Here is a 15,957-nt window from a genome sequence, read left to right on the forward strand (position 1 = left end):
CTCAGTGAATGATTAGTGATGCTCCAACACAACCTATTTAAATGTTTTAGGCTCAAAAAATGTGGAAAAGACAAAAGTAAAGACATTGATTGTCATCCACTGAAGCCTGTAAGGTGTCATATTGATTATGGGGAGGTGTTGAAGTATCAAATGGACAAAAAAATGAATCCAGAATGAAATAGCAGAGAGAGATTAGACTAGTGAAATGACACATCACTTTCAATGATACAAACTGCTTTTTGCTTCAAAACCTCTTTTTAACAGCAATATTCTCCTGATGCTGCTAAGAATCATGGAACACTACAATTCCAAACAAATCATAATTGCAAGTGACCCAAAGGGCAATGGAAAGATAGATGATGGGTGTAAGCAATCTGAAACTGATTGCCCAGGATGCTTGCACAATGTCATAAAAGACACCACCAAGGATATCAAGACTTCATTGAGGATGGATTTGTCATGCATCAAGATGGAATGTCCAAGTGTTACCTTGGTCTCCTTAAGATATTAAAAGAAACAGAGCAAGGCTTCTGTCACTATGAATGCATCTTCTAAAGTGGGATCTACAGAAACACATGGATGGAAACTGCAAAGGATGAAAAGGTTTGAAAAGTTTGTGTTCTAAACCATTCCGGAAGAGGGAATACCCATACAGATTCACTATCCAGCTAAACACATAATATACACACACACACACAATATGTAAAGAGACAGAAGTAATTCCATATGCACAATCCTGGAAACAAAGCAAGTTTTCTTGTTTTCTTTTTTGTTTCATAATGACAAGATCTTGTTATTTTATTATTAAATCCTGAGGGGGAAAATTTATTTTTCTCCTTTTTCATTTCTCTCTCATCTCCTCCCTCTCCATACTTTTTCCTTTCCAAATTCTCTATCAGGGCTCTAGTATAATCAGTATTATGATTTGAGGGTCTCTGAACAAGCATCTCTTAACCCCTCAGTATTTCCCTACTAAAGTATATCATAGGCTTCAACATTTCACCTTTTAGAGACTAATTAAATTGCCCATGCTATGATTGGGATTCAGAAAGACCTGGGTTCTAGTGCTATTTCTGCCATTCATTAGTTATGGGTGGTACAGTGGATAGGGTTCTGGGCCTGGAGTCAGGAAGACCATTCAAATCTGGCCTCAGACACTTACTAACTGTGTGACCCTGGGTAAGCCACTTTTTTTGTTTGTTTGTTTGTTTTGCAGGGCAACAGGGGTTAAGTGACTTGCCCACGGTCACACAGCTAGTAAGTGTTAAATGTCTGAGGCCAGATTTGAACTCAGGTCTCCCTGAATCCAGAGCCAGTGCTTTTCCACTGCGCCACCTAGCTGCCCCTGGGCAAACCACTTAAAAAAAAAAATCTTTATTTGCCTCAGTTTACCCACCTGTAAACCTCCGAGGGATGTTGTGCTCATCAAATGAGATAATACTTGTACACTGCTTAGCACAGTGCCTGGCAAATAATAAGCTCAATGAGAGCTATTTCTTGTTGCTGGGTCGTTTCAGTCGTGTTCAATTCTTTGTGACCCCAATTGCGGTTTTCTTGGCTGGAGTGGTTTTCCATTTCCTTCTCCAGCTCATTTGGCTATTATTTTTGTGACCTCATGTCTAAAGTCTCTTTCGGGCCTCAGTTTACTCATCAGGAAATAGGACTAGATTGTCTTTAAGGTTCGTTCTACTTCTGGTGTTGTATTATTCTCTTAGAGAGCAACTATCTCTAGGAAGGGTAAGCCTTAAGTAATTCTGAGTTAAATCCCCTAGTAACAAGCCGGGATTATTTCCAAGCAAGGAGGGTGAAGGACGAAGCAGAGGGACGCCAGGAAGGTGGCAAAGCCAAACGGTGATACGGTAGCACAGCATTGCCTAGAACAAGCCCCAGCACTAAGCATCCGTGTTGCACTGCTTCCTTACAGCTTAGCTCCGAAGAGCAAGGACTCAATCAAGCGCTAATTAAGCGCTCCCACTTTCAAGCATTCTATTGATCCACGCTTCCGTCTCTCAACAGGTAGCGCCAATTAAAATCCTCAACGCCCTCTCCTGATATCCACCGGATGGGTCGGCCGCCAATCAAACACCTAGCCCAATCGAAGCAGGCCGCCAAGTACTTTTCTGGGATATCCTCCCGCCCTACATTTTCATTGGTTCTCATTTTCCGCCATTCCCCAAAGCGCCTAGGAGCCGCGCGACTACGGTCCCCTAGGCCCAGCTGATTATCTGCGATTGGGCTGAAAACAGATCCACGAACCCCTTCCCCTCCTCCGGGCAACTTCCCGCTTCCCCGTCGCAATGGCGTCGGCGCCTCCTGGCCCCGGGCCGCGAGGGAGGGGCGGGGCCAGGGGCGTGTCTTACTTCGCCTCCCACGACGGGGAGGGCGGAGCTGTGGCTGCTGCTGTTTCTGTTAGTACCTCGGAGAGCGGCCGGCGCAGGGAAGGAGGGGAGGGAGGGACTGACAGACTGACCGGACCCTGAAGCAGTCACCGGAGGGGGGTAGTCGGGATCGCACCGGACGCTCCCTGCCCCCCTTCCCTTCGGGGTGCCCCCTCCCCCTCCCCGGGATCCCCGGGCTAGGCAGCGTCGCCCGAGGAAGGTGCTTGCGGGGCAAGATCCGGGGGGTCGCTCCCGCTCCCCTTACCTCTTCGCTGCCCCCACCCCCCTCCAGCCCCAGCCCTGCGGAGCTAGCTGCACACCTGTCCGGTTGCGGGGGCGCGAGGCTCCCGCATCTCCCGGGAAGGGCACGAGGCGGCGGCCCCTGGGGGACCCGCGAGGACCAGCGGCGGCGGCGGGAGGGGGGGTTGCGCCGCGGCCGCCGCCGAGGGCCCCGAGGAGCAGCTGCCGCTGCCGGGGCAGCGAGCGCTCCGCACGGCCGGCCAGCGGCTGCGGGAGCAGAGGCGGGGGAGGCGGCGGCACGGTTGAGGAGGGAGAGGGGTCTAGCCGCCACCGCCACCGCCGCCGCCGCCGCTGCTGCTGCTGCTGTTGCGGCTGGGAGGGCTGCAGTTTGGGGGGTTCTTTTCTCTTGGAGGGGGTGGGTAAAGAGAGATGGAGGGTGGTAGACGGGTCGGGGGCGTGGATACAATACACCCCTCTCCTCTCTCCGCCCCCCAAATAGATTTTTTTTTTTACTGCAATTACAATAATCTGCCCCCGGAGCCTTAGAAAAGCAACCCCGAAGTCTTTTCTAGAGAGGCAGCAAGGACTCCCCCTGCTCTGTTGGACTCTGATTTGATTGTATAATCCCGATGATATAATGCTAATGACGATGATGACACTGCCTTTTATTTTTACCTTGGCTCTTTTAAAAGCGTAGCTACAGCTCCGGGTAAAGCATTGGGGTGGTCAGATGTGAAAGGGTTTGCTACTGCTGCTCCGGGAGTTTTACTTTGCTTTTGTTTTTGAAGCCATTTTCAGGATTGAAATTGGACAAAATGAAGGCTTTGTATTTTTCATCCAGTTATGTCTCATGCTGACCGAAAAAAGGGGGGGGGGGGCGAACTGCTGCCTTGTTTAGGGAAAAGGAAGAGACTTTTTAGCCACATGTAATTAAGTGTGTTTTCACTTTATTCTCCCCTCCCCTTCAAATCTTTGACAAGCAGTATCTAAAAATGAAGAAGTTTAATTTCCGCAAAGTTTTGGATGGTTTAAACTGCCTCATCCCCTGGCAGTGGCAGCAGCAGTAGTGGTAACAGTGGCAGTGGGGACTGGAGGTGGCTCTATCCAGCTTGGAGGGACTGCAGGGGTTCTCAGAGAAGAGATACAGGAAACCCTAACTTCGGATACTTCCAAATTTGCAAGGTAAGGTTTTGCGTTGGGTGCCACGTCTGTTTTTCTTTCCGTTTGTATTGTAAACAAACCAAGAAGTATTCATTAGGGATTAAGAACTGTTGAGATGCCAGCATGAGGGAGTCTGGTGCAGAGCGGCACAGTGAATTAATGAGGATTTTTGAGGATATCAATATCAGAATCGACTAAAGTAACAGTGGTAGTTTGTGAATAAGGAAGATCAGCAAACGGGAATAGCATTCTAAAGATAACCTAGGAAAAGATATTGGACAATTTCTAGAAAGTAAAAGAGGCAGCCAGGAATATTTAAAGAAAGGTAGTAAACTGAGATAAAAATAGTCTTACTAGTTCAGTAGTGGCATTTATGGAAGCTCGAGAACGTGCTTGTTATTTCGATTTAATATTCTAAGTAAGTGATTACATCTTTTGAAATGGTGCTGTTATTGATTTCATATTATCAGGATTGATATTAGTTCTATTAGTCGTTTTAAAATTTTAATTTCTTCTTAAATGAATCATTTGCCTTCTAAAATAAGTGAGTATATACCACCAGCTCAGTACTTATAAGTACTATACAATGCAAAATGTACTGGATTGACAGAGAGACAGTTTAGGTAACAATATTTTGGATTTGAACTTATAAGGAGTTTTTTTTTTTTTTTGCTATTTATGTACCAAAAATTATGGGGGGGGGAGTGTAAAGGAGAACAGAAGCAACAAATGTTACTGCTATATTAAACATTATTTAAATTTCCCAACCAAATTTATAATATACTTTGTAGCAACCTTTGGAATAAGGATAACTCAGGAATGATTTTTAAAAAGCCTAATACAGATAAACAAATAAATGTCATTTAAATGGAAAGATATTCAACACCCATAATGAGTGTTTTAAAGCAAACATACATTTTCAGTAATGAGATTTCATTTTTGTGATATTTTTAGAGAAAAAAATGACCAACCTTTAAATATGAAACTATTAAATGTTAGTACCACACAAGAGATTTTCAAAATTATTCATAGTAATGAATGATATTATGAGCTTCAGGAACTGCCCTACTCTTCAATTCCCAAAGTAATATAACAATGGAATTAAAGTCTAGTTATTAAAACATCAAAATTTAAGTTAAATTTATAATAGCAAATACTTTCAGAATTAAATTAAACACAGGTTTAATTCTCTTTTCTCTCTATGGAATATGTATATTGTAATGCTCTTGTAGTTAATATGAAAGTATAGACAGGCTATCAAGACAGCTTATGGTGGTTGTTGCCATTCACACTGAGGTAGTTCTTGGAGGCCAGATGTGTATCCCTGAAGAATCGAGTGATGCTCATTATTTCTGTTATCTGAAATACTAGTTTCCCACAGAAGATTCCAAAGTTTGAATGGAAGAAAAAAGTAGGCTTAAGTTTCATCAAGAATTGTAGGAACCTCTCTTTGTTTAGAAAGGAAGGGTTATATTAAAAATGCATTCAGGCTGCTGGCATTCAAAGGTAGTAGAAAAGGCTTCAAATAAAAACTCAGGGAAAGGTGGTACATGTAAAGAAGGCAAGGGGGGGAATAACAAGTAATATACCTGTCTATTTGAACTTCTAAACAAGTGTGGGAAATGGCCAAAAAGGAAGACTAGGACAATTCTTTTACATTAGTGACAGTTTCAAATAACGTAATGATTGAAAATATTTGACAGCAATTTATATCATTGGTATCAGTTTGGAGGAAGGAAGATAGCCAGTAGAGTGTAGTACTGTCACATTAAAAAATTCAAGTGGAAGTATTATAATGAAAGGAGATGTAAGCATCATATAAGGGTTATGGCAAAATCTTACTGGCCAAGAAGTATACTATAGAACCTCTGGGTCAAAAACTTCCCTACTTAAGTGATAAAATGTATTGATAGAGGTGTAATAGCCTACCTGACCAAGGTAATGTGAATCAAAATGGAAATATCAAATGGGATTATAAATGTGATAGTGGAAACAGCACTTATTTGAGGCAGGTGATCTAGGTTCCAGTCCTTACCTGTTCTGTTACTAAATCGAATAATTACTAATAATATAATATTTACATGGCACCTTAAGGATTCCAAAGGACTTGGCTCACAATAACTCCAGTGTAGGCATTATTAGTCCACTTTATATAAGAAGAAACTGACTTACCTATAGTCACACAGCTAGCAAGTGTCAGAATTGGAACTTGAACCTAGGTCTCTTATCTTCAAGTCCAGGGCTTTTTATCCCATACCACTCTAAGGTCCCTTCTAGTACTAAATAGCCTATGATTTGTTGAGATTAGGGAAGCTTTAAAATGAGGCCAGTTATTAATAAGGCAGACTTTAGTTCTTTACTTATCCTGCCTTATATTGATAGACTACCAATTGAGAAGATAATGGGTTTTCCTCAGAAAGCAAATGATCTCTCTCTACCACAGATAACTTGAGAAGTCACAAGAAGGGAAAATATATTAGACTTATGCCTAAGGGATGAAGAGGAAGTAATACAGAATGGGCTTCTGACGAACCACCATGCGATAGTGATCACAACACAATTAGATTCAGCATTGTGATGGAGATGGAAAACTAAAAAAAATTCATCATGCAGTTATTCACTTTTAATAGTAATACTTTACATTTGTATAGTGCTTTGTCATTTTCAAAGTGCTCTTACCAATATTATCTCATTAAATCCTCATAACAAGTCTGTTAGGTAGGTAGGGTAGCTATTATTATTCCCACTTACAAATGAGAAAACTGAAAGCTAGGAGGTGATTTGCTCAAGGTCATGTGCCTAGTGGCTGGGAAAGGAGTAAAATTCAAATGTTCAGTTCTCTGTCCACTGTGATATACTACTTCCACAGAAATGGAGAATTAGAATATAATATTGACATTACCTAGTAAAATTAGAAATAATTTAAAGAGTATAAGACCTCTCCAAAGCCTGAAGGCTTATTTGCATAATATGTAAAGACTGTCAGATTTAGGACAAAGACAAGGAAGATCACAGAGTATGGCAGGTTGGGAGCAAACCACAAATTAATAAAGCTAAAGAATGTAAGCAATACTTGGGAAGGGGCTCCAAAAATAATCATTGTGAAATTATTTTAATAACATGAAAAAAAAGAAGTTAGCTAGATGATCAGTCTTACCACTTGCTGATTGTGCTATATTATAAAAGTTCTATGGGGAATTAAAAAGAGAAATTGCAGAAAGGACTAAATTGGTTCTTGTATATCAGACCTCAGATGTTAGGAAGATTATTTCCAAATTATTTTTTGAAAAATAAGTTCAGAGATATCAGATCAATAGTGGTAAGCGTACAGGATGTTCTAGACATAATTGACAAACTGGACATAAATCACCAGAATCTGATGGCATCCTCCCAAAAGTTTTGAATAACCTGATGGGTGAAATTGTTAGAACTGTTAGCCAAAATGCATAAGCTGTTGTTACAAATAGTCATTATGGCAGGGGACTGGTGCAAAGCCAGCATGATTCCCATCTCTAACAAAGGCTCCATCGAGATCCAGAAAACTACAACAGACTGGCATGTCTGATCTCTGCATCAGTAAGCTTATAGAATCAAGGATAGATTCCATAAGGGTAAATTATTTATTAGACTCCTTTGCAGAATGATATTGGTAGATAAAGGAAAAGCAGTGATCATAACTTATTTGCTCTTTCAAAACATTTTTGGCAATATTCTGTAGGAAAAGCTTTCTTCCCCTTAAAAAAAACACACATCTGTATTTCCACACAATGGGTAAGAATGTGGGTTTGCCATGGATAGAGTACTGCCTTGTAGGCTGTTCCCTGTTGACCCCTGTGGGCCTGTGATCAAAAAGGGGCTGGCAAAATGTAACATTCTTAAGGAGGATTTTGGAAACAAAACAGAAATAATTATTCTCTCCCAATCAGGAGAGAAGCTCCTCTGACTGAAGGCTTTATTGTTCTAAGGAGCAATAAATTACTCTTCAAACCTATGTCTAAGATACCAGTTTGGAGCTAGGCTTAGGAATTATAAGGGTTGCCAAACTGAAATAATTTCTGGAACCAGAAACCAAAGCTAGATTGGACAGTATGTTTATTGGTTGTTAAATTTCTAATCTCTTTGCCTAACTTGTCATAAGAACTTTGGTTGTTATTGCTGGTGTTAAGTCAGAAGAACAGTATTGGAAGACCATGTTCCTAAATCAAGAAGGCCAGCCAGTCTTTATGAAGGCCTATAAGAAATCATCTTGTATTTGTAGCTGATCAGTAGTTCTGATGAGTACACTTAAAGAAAGATGTTTGTGACTAGGGTTGTCAAGAGAAGGGTACCTAAAATGATCAAGAAAATAAAATTCTATATGAAAAAGCTTGAAAGTAGAGACTTACATCAGTCTGAAATGGCCAGGGATCAGAAGGAAATTTAATTACACATAAAATCAATATCACTTGAAATAGTGGGTAGAAAATGTGATGAACTTTGTCGTTTCAAGAGTAGTGTGGGTTAAAAAAAATACATTAAAAGTAGGGATTAAATGGAGGCAGCAACATTTCATTTGGAGTCAGAAAACCAGGGCTTTACTCTATGCTATTTGTGGTGGATTTGAATAAACCACTTACTTTTGGGGGGCGGGGAATCTTAGTTTCTTCATCTGTTAAATAAGGCAGTTTGGCTAGAAGATCTGTAAGTTAATTTCCATTTCTAAATTCTATGATCATAGATAAATTCAGAGATTATTATTCCATTCTGAGTTATTAAGGAAATCTAGGGAAATTTTAGAGTGTGATTTACTTGTGAGCAGGGACTTTTACCTCTCTTTATATATTCAGTTCTTACCATAGTGTCTGGAACATTGTAAGTGCATAAATATTTTTTGACTGATTGACACTGTTAGACTTCTGTGGTTGACAATGGACAGCAATCATATTCTACTGCAAAAGGCCATTGGGTGCCACTGTCAGGCAGATTTCTTGGCTTTATGTGTAATTGTTCTGTTACAGTATGGAATTTCTTCTGTTCTTAGATTTTTAATTTATATAACATCTGTCATTTTTATTACCCTCAAAATGAGAATGACTTAATCCTAATATAATTTCAAATGCTGTCTGAATAGAAACTTTTCATTGGTGGTAAAGCCATATTTTCATTTCTTGATCCTGTGGTTTCATATCTAAGGACCTCCTATTGTCCCAGTTTAAAGATGTTACTATCTGAAATTGTTGAATTAGGCCTGGAATTTTTATTTTCATATGGGCTGATATAGCACTGATTAGAGTCTTGTAAAACCATCCAGATATTAGTAAGAATTTAAGGACTCTATTCTTTACAGGTTTCAAATACCAGCACTGCTATAAACTTTAAAAGGAATACTTTGGATTTTTTCCAGAGAAAAAAGAAAATGACACTGAAATGTCAAAATCAAGTTGCTATTTGCAAAAAGACTTTGGTAATGGGAACTGTATCTTCTTAATTGTTTAATATTCAAGACAGTAAACTTAAAGTGTATGAATTGCACTGTTTCATTATATTTTAAATAAAGTGCTGAATTTATATCTAATTACACAGGTGGAGCTAATGTACATTTGTATTGCTTTCTGCTAAATCAGCTGGTACATTTTAGGAAACCAAAAATAGGTACCATCTTTAAAGAATTTACAGAAAACCAAAGAACATAAAATGCTCTTAAGTTTCAGTCAATTAATTCATTGAGGTTTATTTGTAGATTTTTAGTGCAACTGAATAATTTTTTGAGATCTGAGGAATAGAACAGTCAGATATTATTACAAGCTTGTCTTTCAAAAACCATACTTATTGATTAACTTAAAATATGTTTTTTGAAGTCATAATTTAGGTGCAAATTATTCCCAGCCAACCCAGTGGTATCAAAGCAAAACACTTTTTTTGTTGTTGTTGCTGTTGTTCTTATCAGCAGAATTGCAGGTGACAGAGAATTACTTGTAAAGATTTTAGAGGAAAATGATTATTTATTTTTATTACATAGAGAAGAATACTAGATGTAAAATGTTTTTGGACTGCACAGAAATAGTCATAGATTTAGAGCTATTAGGGACCTCTAATTCAGCCCCCTCATTTTATATATAGATTAGGAATTTGAGCCCAGAGATGTTAAATCACTTGCCTATGTTAAGTGAAAGTATGGTGCATTTAAGAAAGACAACTTTTAATAAACCTTTTTTTGCGTGTGCTATTAATGGGTGATATCTGACAAATAATATGAAAGTCTAGTGCCAAGATATGATATCTAGTCTACTTGATCATTTCTGTTAATTTTAAAGTCTCTAAAGTGTTCTTGCAAAATGAAAAATATTTGGAATAGTTAGCAATCATCTGGGTATTTTAACCATAGAATAGAAAATGTGAATTTTTGATGGGGTTCAAAAAAGCTATGGCACATTTATTATGCTACATAGAAGATAAAAACTAAACCTTTGATTTCTTTGCTATAGGAAACTCTCAGAGAGGAAATTCTATCTATGCATGTTGATGTCTTCTGGTCTCAGAGAGTTGCCTAGAGCATTGAGAGGTTAAGTGACTCTTTAGAACCCAGGTATTCTGGCTCTGAGGCTTGTTCTCTATCCACTCCACAGTATAGTAATTTTTTTTCTTTTAAGTCCAGTGACAGTTTGGAAAGAAATTCATGAGTTTCTGAGGAGTGGTTTGTTTCTAGGAATGTTGCAGTCGGGAAGATTTTATTTGTTTATTTGTTTTTGTTTGTTTGTTGCAGGGAAATGAGGATTAAGTGACTTCCCCAGGGTCACACAGCTAGTAAGTGTCAAGTGGCTGAGGCCAGATTTGAACTCAGGTATTCCTGAATTCAGGGCCCGTGCTTTATCCACTGCGCCACCTAGCTGCCCCAGTTGGGAAGATTTTAAATGGAAATAATGTATACTTTAAAAAAAAAAAAAGGATCTTTTCCCCTTCATTCTCTTTATTTTTTATCTGCATTTTTTGTCTTTTCTAGACTTTTCTTCTTTAATTTATGCCCTTAAACTTACTTAGTCTTTCTTTAGTCTATATTTCTCATTAAAATAAAAGCTTCTAAGGTACCTATTTTAGATTCCTTCATTTAAACAGTTTCCATGTTATTTTTACCTTGTTACTCTTAATGCCTGGTTTCCCCTTTCTCTTTTTCTGTTATGCCTCATCTAGAAATATCAACTCCTTTAGATGATGAAAAGGATATTGCCCCATTATAGGAGTTTTCTTATGTCTCTAATTGTATAGTTCATTATTAACCATTGTTTTCCTCATGGTCATTTTCTTGCCATTTGCCATTAACCCCTTCCCTACCCCTTCCATTCTTGTGGTTGTTAGTTGCCTCCAGGAACTCTGATTATCCTTTTCTGAGGCATCTTTAGTGGTTTCTCTATGCACTAAATCATTACAGACTATACCCATTATAAAGTCACCATCTCCTTTTATAGAATACTTCTTTCTTCATGAGAGTATTTTTCAGTGGGACACCCTTTTACCACTGAAACAAGATTTCCCCCTTTCTTTCTGTTTCAATCTCTCCCTTTATCTCCTTACCCATTCTCTTGTAGGCATTTTTCTTCCTGCAAATGGAAATGATGGTAGAACAGTTACTTAATAGTTTCTTTGTTGCTATTTTGTTGTTTTTGTGGTCCTTTATTGCTGTATGTGTTCATATTTCTTATATTTCTTTTTTGTAGTGTGTTTGAAAGGCAAATCATTTATTAAGGTCAGTTTTCTTTTTTCTGGGAATGCTTCAAATGCCTACTTTTATTGAACATCCATCCTTTGTTCATTAATGGTTTCACCTTAGGTTTGCAGGGTATGTCACCTAGGTTGTATCTTGAGCTCCTTTGCCCTTCAAAACAGGTTATTCCATTCCTTCTTGTGCTTTCTGGTGGATACAGAATAGATTTGTGTTTGTCCTTTCCTTTATAGTTGAAGTTATTTTTCTTGGTTGCTTGCAGCATTTGTTAATTGTCATTGGAATAGTTAAATTTCACCACTATACATCTTGGAGTTTGTAGAGTAGGTTTGTTTGTTTTTCTTTCCTGAAGGCAGCTAGGTGGTGCAATGGATAGAGCATTGAGTCTGGAGTCAGGAAGACTTGAGTTCAAATTCATCCTCAAACATTTACTAACTCTATGACCCTGGACAAGTCACTTAATTTCTGTTTATCTTAGTTACATTAACTGTTAAATGAGGATAAAACCAGCACCTAAATTGAAGAGTTATTGTGAGAATCAAATGAGATCATATTTGTGAAGTACTCTAGCATAGTTTCTGAGACATATAGTAGGCACTATATAAATGCTTATACTCTTCCCTTTCCCAAAAGCAGTCTATAGAGTCTTTTAATTAACACTCTATTTTTTGTATTCAGAAGTTCCAGGCAGTTTTCTTGTATTTTTTTCATTATGTTATTCATGTTTTTAATTTGTATTATTTGGGGATACTTATAATCCTTAAGTTGTCTCTATGTATTCTGTCTTTGAGATAAATTTGGAAATCATCTTTCCTTTTAATATTATTGTTTTTTGCTTCTCTTCTTCTAGATTATCCTTCATTTCTATGTATTTCTATTCCCAATAAGCTAATCTCCTTTGGTGAGACTTGCCACTGTGGATTCAAATTTTTTTATGTTCAGCCAATTATTTCTGATTCAAAATTTTCTGTCCAGCCAGTTATTTCTGCTGTTCAGACCATAAATTCTGCTTTCACTTTTCCTATCTCTCTTTTAAGCCATTCAGGAATCTCATGCTACTAGGAATCCAGAGGGTCATCTGCCTCATCAGGTATTGATATATTTTCCTTTGTGTTACAATACTTATTCATAGATTTCTGGACTCATCAGCTGATATGGAGGCCATATTCTCTTCTGTTATTTATGTTTCTTCCCTGTTGGTTTATCTGCTTATGCTCAAGGTTTTTAACTGAATTTTCTTCCTCCTGAGATCTCTGGTAATTTCCATCTTTTTTTCTCTGTATTCTCCAATTGCTCACTTTCTGAATTTTCTTTTGGTGGCAGTTTTCCTGGGGGCTGGACTTCAAAGCCATCTTGGCCTTCTTTCCTGCTAGGCAATTCACATTTTACCTGCCTCAGTCTTGTCTCCAGATGACTTCTGCAGAGACAGACTTGGCCCAGCTGGATACTAGGCACCTTTCCTCTGGCTTAGTTCAGCCACACCAAGTGACATCCTATATCAGTTCCCTCTGTTCCTCAGATCTTTTTTTTTTTTTTTTTGTGGGTCACTTAGGGTTAAGTGACTTGCCCGGGGTCACACAGCTAGTGTCAAGTGTCTGAGGCTGGACTTGAACTCAGGTCCTCCTGAATCCAGGGCCAGTGTTTTATCTACTGCTACACCTAGCTGCCCCTCCTCAGTTCTTTAGTTAAGCTCTGTTTGCAGTACAGAGTGCAACCACAATGCTGTCCCAGCCAGAACATACTTCTGAGTTTCATTTTTTTTTTTTAGTCACTAGAAAAGGTGGGGAGAGGATAGAGTTGAATTCTGATGCAAGCTCATATATTGACTGTGAAATCTTGCTTCAGGAGAGTGTGAGAGGTAGATGAGGGGATTAGGAGGGAACTTGTCCTATTTTGGAAAGGTTTTAAAGGTCATGAGGATTGGATAAAATGTATAGTCTTCCATCTTGTTAGCCATTTGCTGTTGTATACTTTTTAAAAAAAAAATTTTTTTCTAGTTTTTAGTGAGGCAATTGGGGTTAAGTGACTTGCCCAGGGTCACACAGCTAGTAAGTGTTAAGTGTCTGAGGCCAGATTTGAACTCAGGTACTCCTGACTCCAGGGCCGGTGCTCTATCCACTGCGCCACCTAGCTGCCCCTGTTGTATAATTTTAAAACTGAACAGTCCCTATAAATGTTCTCTGGTATAAAATTATGCCACTTAATTTGTCTTAAGAAATTTTTTCAATAATGATCTCAACTAGGTCTAGATGAAATACTGCCTTTTATTTTGTAGTTTGGACACCTCATAAGTGTCCATGATTATTTCTATGGAGTTAGGGAATTATTTGGTTTCCTGTTCAGGCCATATCTCCAACAATGATTGGCATATAGACATACAGTAAATATTTATGAGTATTCCAGTAAATATTTATCATATGAATGAATGAAGGCAACTTAGAATGCTTTGTGCTTGTTTCAAGAATTGTGTATTTTGACTAGAAAACTAATTTAGACTGTAAAGAAAATTCATTGTTTATGCTAATAAAAGCTAGACATAGAGATGTGATGTTTGGGTTTAATGGGTAAGGAATGGTGGCTACAGAATAGAAAGAGTATTTCAGCATATTTTAAAAATTATATTCCTTCTATTTTTTTACTTTGATCAGAGAGGTTAAACTACAGCCAGCATTATGTGACTAAACAGATTGCTTATAGGTAGGCTGCCAACCAATTAATCAGACTGTTGAATGGTTGATACAATTTGGTCATTTGAGGATCCATAAGCAGACAAGGTCTGGTCATTTTGACTGACTTAAATGAATGACTCGGACTGATTTCTAGGTGATCTGATTGATTGTTTGAGCCATTATGATAGTTAAAAAATGACCATCTCCTGAAACCAAAAATAGCTAGAATACTTTTGTATTAGTAAAGTAAAATGTAGAATTGAGGAAAATTCAAGGTCTGTGGACATAGATTCACACTGTTTATGCATGCATATAAAATATTTTTATGAGGGATGTTACAGACTTGATTTTATTATTTCTGGTCAATCAAAATTGAAAATGTCCCTACATATTTAACACGTGGACAACTTTGATTATTCTCAGTAGTGAAATAAAACATTAGTAAAGGTAATATAAGGTGATTTATTATCTCTCTACTACTTGCCTCATCATTATAGCAACTTTTGCATCTTTTTGACTAAGAACTCGAATAACAGAAGAGATCAAAAGCTGAGTAGGTTTCTAGGAGGAATTAAAGGAGTAGAAGTGAATTTAGATTCTTTTCTCTCCTGATATTAATGCTGGTCTTCTCTTCTCTTTTCATTTTCTTATCTTACACCAGTCAACAATAACATTATTGGCAAGGTAAATATCAATCACAGAAGAGGACAAATGAGAATTTATTAATTTGAATACAGCTTTGCTTACCTCTCTCCCAAACTGTAAATGTTCAAACCAGCATTCTATTTTTTTTTTAATTTTGGTGAGGCAATTGGGGTTAAGTGACTTGCCCAGGGTCACACAGCTAGTAAGTGTTAAGTATCTGAGGCCGGATTTGAACTCAGGTACTCCTGACTCCAGGGCCGGTGCTCTATCCACTGTGCCACCTAGCTGCCCCTCAGCATTCTTTTTTACAGAAGACACTCAGCATTTTGACTGGCTCATTTCAGTGCTGGTAAATATTGTCAGTGTGGCTGTCAGCTCCACAAGTGACTTCTTGCTTTGTGTAAAATGCACCATACTAGGTTCATCTCTGGGTATGGCCATGTTGTTGATTCAATCAGCACAGGATCTTTCATAGCTAGAAGCTTCTGGAGAACTTCACCATTTATAGGAAAATCCCTCTTTCATTTAAACACTGCATAAATGTTCCGTGACTATCATGAACACAGTTTTGTGCTTTACTTAATATTTATAATCAGAAACTCATTGAACAAAGTTATTGTAGTGGCATCTCTCAAGAAATATTATGTCATCTCAACAGGTGAACGTATATCTCAACATGTGAAACACTTTATTAGAGGATGCCTTTAAAGCAATAATTTGTTCTAACTTAGAAAATCTTTTCTTATAATCAAGAAACAGGGTGAAGCCCTGTATTTTCTATACCTCAGTTTTGTGGTTGAGCTTGTAGCCAGGTTTAAAAAAATAGTTTGTAGGGGGGCGGCTAGGTGGTGCAGTGGATAAAGCACCGGCCCTGGATTCAGGAGTACCTGAGTTCAAATCCGGCCTCACACACTTGACACTCACTAGCTGTGTGACCCTGGGCAAGTTACTTAACTCCCATTGCCCCAAAAAAACAAAAAAACAAAATAAACAAAAAAATAGTTTGTAAAAGCCTACCTGTTCCCTTTTCAAATTTACATAAAGGAGATCCCTGGTACATGTGTATCTCTTAGTCATATGCAAATGAGGAAGTAGGCATATAGGCCAGTATTTACTGATGTACTCTTTTTTTTTTTTTTTTTTTAAAGTGAGGCAATTGGGGTTAAAT

The 15,957-nt window shown here is 38.3% G+C and overlaps 1 protein-coding gene across 1 annotated transcript in view; it reads left to right on the forward strand.

Annotated features, from left to right (window-relative positions):
• The first annotated feature begins 3,059 nt into the window (after positions 1 to 3,059).
• STXBP5L (syntaxin binding protein 5L) overlaps positions 3,060 to 15,957 on the forward strand; it is a 421,799-nt gene continuing 408,901 nt past the window's right edge. Inside the window, 4 exon segments of the mRNA XM_043992879.1 lie at positions 3,060 to 3,649; positions 3,651 to 3,698; positions 3,700 to 3,778; positions 3,781 to 3,800. Of these exon segments, the coding sequence (XP_043848814.1) occupies positions 3,611 to 3,649; positions 3,651 to 3,698; positions 3,700 to 3,778; positions 3,781 to 3,800 (186 nt within the window). The 5' untranslated portion in view covers positions 3,060 to 3,610.

The sequence above is a fragment of the Dromiciops gliroides genome, chromosome 3, assembly GCF_019393635.1.
Source record: "Dromiciops gliroides isolate mDroGli1 chromosome 3, mDroGli1.pri, whole genome shotgun sequence".
Lineage (NCBI taxonomy): Eukaryota > Metazoa > Chordata > Mammalia > Microbiotheria > Microbiotheriidae > Dromiciops > Dromiciops gliroides.